The 5767-nt window shown below is 49.5% G+C and overlaps 1 protein-coding gene across 1 annotated transcript in view; it reads right to left on the bottom strand.

Moving 5' to 3' along the window:
* The window catches only part of SLC24A3 (solute carrier family 24 (sodium/potassium/calcium exchanger), member 3), a gene marked incomplete at its 5' end in the record, with an annotated part of 26748 nt that overhangs the window by 13259 nt on the left and 7722 nt on the right, over positions 1-5767 (bottom strand). The window contains 3 exons of the mRNA XM_010135011.1: positions 1389-1555; positions 2388-2664; positions 3229-3389. Coding sequence (XP_010133313.1) covers positions 1389-1555; positions 2388-2664; positions 3229-3389 — 605 coding nt within the window. The remainder of the gene's footprint in view (positions 1-1388; positions 1556-2387; positions 2665-3228; positions 3390-5767) is intronic.

Here is a 5767-nt window from a genome sequence, read left to right as displayed (position 1 = left end):
TCCTGCTGGTGGGGAGGAGATACCCTTCACTTCCTCTTGCCTTTGCTATGCAGTCTACGATTTATCAGTCTGAAGAGCACGCAAGAACACTTTATGTTGTGGATGCCTGTGTCTAATTGCCCATTCCCTATTAGCCACATGTAATTGCTCTGCTGAAGTCTCAGATCAAGTCTCATGATCATATGCTGCAGCATATTCCAAGAAATGTGAACCTTATGTCAGAAGCAGCACAGCGACCCTGTGGGCTCTGGTACTTCAGCTACGGAAATCTGGAATAGTTTTTTTCTTGAAAAACTCTTCATCCCCACAGATGGAAAGCAGAAGCAAACAAATGACTTCCTATCTCCTGTTCAGGGTAACATGGTTATTGAAAACAAACCAAAACAAAATAATTCCCTCACTTGTGTAACTGCTCTGATTAGATCCCGGGGGAAGCCTGGCAGTCAGTTTTGCGTTTAGTACAAGAGAGAACTGTGACGGCAGTGAAGATTTTTGTTGTTGCCTTCACCTTCCCAGCAGGGAAGCAGCGGTCAGTGCTTTGGCGAGGTGTCCTCACACTCTTCGGTTCCCAGGCAGTGACAGGCCATGAACTGTGCACTCCACTGCAAGTGCAGCAGCCCAGAACCAGGCTTCCCTTTCAGACCCTCTCCTGACGCCAGCGCCCCACCGCTGTCTGACTCTGCCTAAGCACGCAGATGACTCCAGAAGAAACGCAATCCAGGCTGCAGTACTCCTGTAACCCTAACGGGGACATCTTAACGAGGACACCTTACCCTCTTCACCTACACGTACCATGTAACGAGGCCTGCAGCAAGCTGACAGGCTCAAAGACCCAGCCGGGGCAGAGAGCTCCCCCGTCAACAGTCCAGCTGTGCTTGGGTTTCCCCACGTTCGTTTTTATTAGGCCCTTCTACCTTGAGGATAACAAGGCAGAATTAAGTTGCTGTTGACCAGAGTTGTTGTGCAAGACTTTGGCAGAACGCCATCCTTTAGTTCATGCTGAGTTCAAAGTGTTATCACTCACAGCTCCGACTCTCAAGCTTGCTTTGTCCGAGAAAAGGAAAAACTACTGAGGCCAGATTCTTACCAGCGTCAGGGTCTCTTCACACTGCCCTGCCTGACAAGGAGGAGTTAAACTGGTGCAACTGTAGTTTTTTCCCACATTAAAGAATCTGGATGAAATTCCAGCTTTGAATTCAAAGATGGTTGCTACTGGCCCCTAATTTTCTTCTCTCAGCATAGACCGGTCTAGTAGAAATGGAAGCCGATTTAACGTTTCTCATCTGAAAATTCAGGTATGTAGAACTTCCTACGCATTTCTTCAAGCTGACAAAACCCACTTCTGTTGTTACCCCCAGGCTGTGATTTCTGCTTAAGTTGTTACGTACCATCCACACCATCATGTAGGAGAAAGCTGCAATCCAGAGGGTAGAAGAAGCAAAGGTGACCATGAACCATTTTTCCAAGTGGGGTTTGTTACAGTTGGGCACTGTGAAGTACAGGACAAAACTCAATGGCCATGTGAAGAGCCACTTCAAGATTTCTATCTTGCCATCTGTAAAACAAAAAAAGGGAAACAACTGCAGTCTGCTTTAGTCCAGATGTTATTATTTTGTTAACATTAACAAACAAGATGCCATGGACACCTCAGCCCAAGTGCTATCCAAACAGATAATGGCAAGATGTTCTTTGTTCAGAAGGTCATGGTGTGATGGCAGAGATGGGAGGGCAGAGAGGGGCACAGGGAAGGAGTGCAAAGTGCCTTCCTGAGAGTTTGTTAAGCAATGGGTCAGAGCACACCTGCTACCCTCCCCAGGTCAAATTCTTACAGGTAACACATAAAAAGCAAGTTCTAGAAAGACATCTGACCATAACTTGTGCATTTTCTTTTTTTCTTCCTACCATGAGGGTGGTCAAATACTGGAACAGGTACCCAAAAAGACTGTGGGACCTTCATCCTTATAGATAATCAAAACTCGACTGGACGCAGCCTTGGCCAACCTGCTCTGAGTGGAGGTTTGAACCACAAATCTCCAGAGGTTCCTGCAAACCTTTCTCAAAATATGAATCTAGTGTCAAGGTCCACAGGACCTCAAAATTCCTCTCTTTGAGGCTCAGTTTTTTTCCTTACTCGAACTACAGCTACGCTGTTTAAGTGAGGAGATCTGAGCAGGAGCTCCCAAAACCCTCTCTCGCCTGTAAAGGGCACGAGCAGTCCCCACAGTTCTGGCTTGTCTGCACCACAGCCGTGGCAACTGGGGGTCCAAGGTGCAGGCTGACGAAAGCGCTCAGGGACACTTCTACCTCAACACGCACCCGTGATGCTTTCTGGCACACCCAAACCGAGTTTTGCTTTCTGGAACCACACAAACGCAGAGGCTTCTTACTGGGTAGCTCAAAAGGTGTGTATGGCCCTTCATGGTCATCATCGTCATCATCTTCCTCCTCCTCTTCATCATTTTCGTTGTTCTCGTTATCCTCGTTCTCATTCTCTGTCTCGTTCCCAGCCTCAGCCATGTCTTCGTCCCGCCGTGTGCCGTTCACGCCCCGCTCGGCAGAGTTGCTGGGGCCTGTTCCATTCTCAACCACATGCTTGATAGGTATTTTGATCGCTACTTCTGACTCACCATTGGTGTAAGTCCTGCTGTTGATCAGCCTTTGTCTCTGTGAATACAGGCACAAATTCTTGCTGAAAAACGGATTTTTTTTTAATTTAGTATTTAAAGAGAAAGGGAGGAACAAAAAGACATGTGCAGATTGCTTTAAAAATCTGTCTTTAAAAGCAGAAGGGATGAATTTTGATCAGATATAATGCAATGCTTGCTCACGTATATGACTTCTATAAGAGAAGGACCAGTGGCTGTAGAATTGACTCCAGGGGTACTCCAAGACCAGGGTCAGACTAAGTGCAGACCCAGTGGAGCACCATACAAGAAAATAACTGCAAGTGATATTAATCCCAGATCAATGCGGGGGGCACCTCCTGTGAGCAACAGCTACAGGTAACATAACCACAAAACATCTTGAAAATTGCTCTGCTAAAATCTCCATGGGGACAGATGGCATGGGATGATTTAGTAAAGCCAGTGCCTGAAGGATAAAGTCTGGGGGAAGTGCTACCAGAGATTCAGAGGAAACACTGGAGTTCCATTCTGACCCAAATGCTGCTACAGGAAAAGGCAGATTCAGAAGGAGGAGGGGAGGTGGCGGGCGAGATAAAAGACATACCTCATTGATCAACATGCGGCTGGCCATGGAGAGACGTGTTTTGGGAGGGAAGTGGCTGGTTATCATGATCCGGAGCCCGGCCTCAGAAAATGAAAGCTGGTGTGGGTAGGCAGACAGCAGCTCATCCACCATGATCACTGAAGCTTTACGGTGGAAATTTCCTGCAGTCAAGAAACAAGGAGAAATTGAGGGCTTCTTCCAGCAGTTTCTGCATGATGCGGCTCTCAGAATAACACACCCACAGAAGTCCTTTGTTAGAACCCTTCCTTCAGCTATTGCCATTCAAAATATGCCTCCTTTGTCCTTAATTTCTGTCTTTATGTGTCCTACATTTCTGCCTTTAAATAAACCACCAACAGGGTATCTCCACTCATGCTCTGCACAGTTCATCAGATGCCTGCACCAAGGCAGAAACGGTTACAACCGGCACTTCTGTGAGGGTACTGGCCTCAGCCACCAGTAACTGTACACATTGGGCAAGGAAATTGTCACCGTGTTCCTGCAGGGTACCAATGCACACGAAAAGCAGATGCCTGCATCCTGGGCTCGCAGCTCACAGCTGGGAAGTGCCATCAAACCTGGCAGCAAGCGCCCCTGCCAGTCCAAGGGGTGCGACCCATGGTGCGGGAGCAAGGGAACAAGGAGACAGGTGAGGTGCCTGGATCGTGCTCCAGATGGGGTACAGTGCCAGAGCCCATTACCTCTGGGGTGGCACAGGGCCAGCGCCCACCCTTCCTGCGCCTGGATGTTACCTCGGGCTGTGAGTTCAGGGCCAGGACTGGGACATGGCAGCAGAGAAACCTGAGGTCTTTCCCAGCACATCTCTGGTTTGGTTTGCTAAAATCAGTGCTGAGCACTGGCAAATGTTTCATGGCATCACTGTTTATTACTATCAATGTCAGTCTTACTATCTTCTTGGCCTTACTTTCACTTTTTTTTTTGACTGATGTTCCCATAGATTGGGGTAGGTAAGTGGGGTCATACATATTAAGAAAAAAAAAAATCAAAACAGCCCCACAGCTTTTCCTTGTGACTTGTTCCACGCTGGCATCTCCTGCATGGCACTTGGGGGCACCACCCCAAAGACAGGACTCCCTCAGCTAGATTCGTTTTGGTCTTCTGTTCTGAACACACCTCAGAAAACACACAGTGCTGTCTGAACCCTCAGGCAATGGTTTCAGCAGGTGCCGTTGTGGCCTCACACTATTGCTGGTGTGCAGAGCAGTGCCACCCACCTGTCCGGACCCCCGGGCCCCACTGCCAAGCCAATACAGGAACAATCTGCAGGAAAATGAAGCAATCCTTTCATCTTCCTTCCTCAGCCAGTTTGAGTAACCACAAGTGTCCAGAGTAAAAAAAATAGCAGCAGCAGAGCAGTGCCTTGCAAAGACACGTTCTGGGGAGGTTTTAACCAAATCCCACGATCAGCACTGCCCCATTCTGCAGAACCCTGAGGCTGCCGGGTGACACTCGATGACTAAGGCCTGAGTTTACGCTGACAGAGCGTCCCCAGCCCAGCTTTACTGGTACAGGGTGTAGTCCCCTTGCCAGCGCAGACCCAGGCTAAGGACAGCTGTTCCCTGAACAGCAGCTTCCCCAAACCAGAGCACACAGCGCTCTCAGAAGCCTTCCCGCAGCAGAGGGCAGTCACACGACCACTGGCCTCTGGCAGTCCCAAGGGTTCCATGGCAGCAAATACACCCCTCTGCAGTCATGTGCAGTTGCTGACTGTACACAGACTATATCTTTCAACCACTGTTTGCAGGAAAACAGATCTATTTTTGTGCATTTTTTTTTCTCCAGTGAAACAAAAAGGGCAGCCCATCTGCAGCCACAGAGCAGGACTGCTCCAGACAGGACAGCGCTCCTCCCCGAGCCCAGCCAGGGACCTGGGGGTGTGTTATTCCCCAGGACAGACGCACATGAACCCCAAGCAGTTACTGCACATTGTGGGCTGTTCCAAGTTCTCCTCTGTCAACACACCTTAGCACACGCCTGCAAATGCACAAATTGCGCACCGCGGCAGAGCCATGGAGGGGGGGATTTTTTTCAAGCTGAAGAAATATAATCACGTTGATATGTGACCGTAGTCAAATGGAAAGAGATGTCAGCCAAAGTGAAAAGCGACTTAAAGATCACTTACTTAGAAAAGCTGTGCACGTCCAGGACAGCTCACGCAGTAAGAGCCTGCCACCAAGACCAACACGGCGTCCCGTCCCCAACCTGTCTGTCTCCCCTGGGGGACAGCGTACGCCAGTAGAAACAGGGCCTTTTCCCCGCTCGGTGTACGCCGCTTTGGAATGGAGTTAAACTTAACCGGAGGTATGAGATATAAATGGGCATCCTGAGGGCAGCACAACTGCAGGCACAGGAGGACTCACAGCGGCAGGGCTGTGGCGCTCTAAAGAAGCAGCCCCTGGGCAAGTCAGGCTTGAAGCCGGAGCAGTCCTTTCAGCCAGGCACTCACCCAGCAGCAAGAATGGCCCAGAGCAGCCCTGAGCTGTCTCCAGTGGCAAAGGATGTGGCGGCTGGGGGCACC

Source organism: Buceros rhinoceros, unplaced genomic scaffold (assembly GCF_000710305.1).
Source record: "Buceros rhinoceros silvestris isolate BGI_N320 unplaced genomic scaffold, ASM71030v1 scaffold11834, whole genome shotgun sequence".
Lineage (NCBI taxonomy): Eukaryota > Metazoa > Chordata > Aves > Bucerotiformes > Bucerotidae > Buceros > Buceros rhinoceros.
Note: the sequence above shows the minus strand (reverse complement) of the source record. Positions and strands in the feature narration are given on the sequence as shown.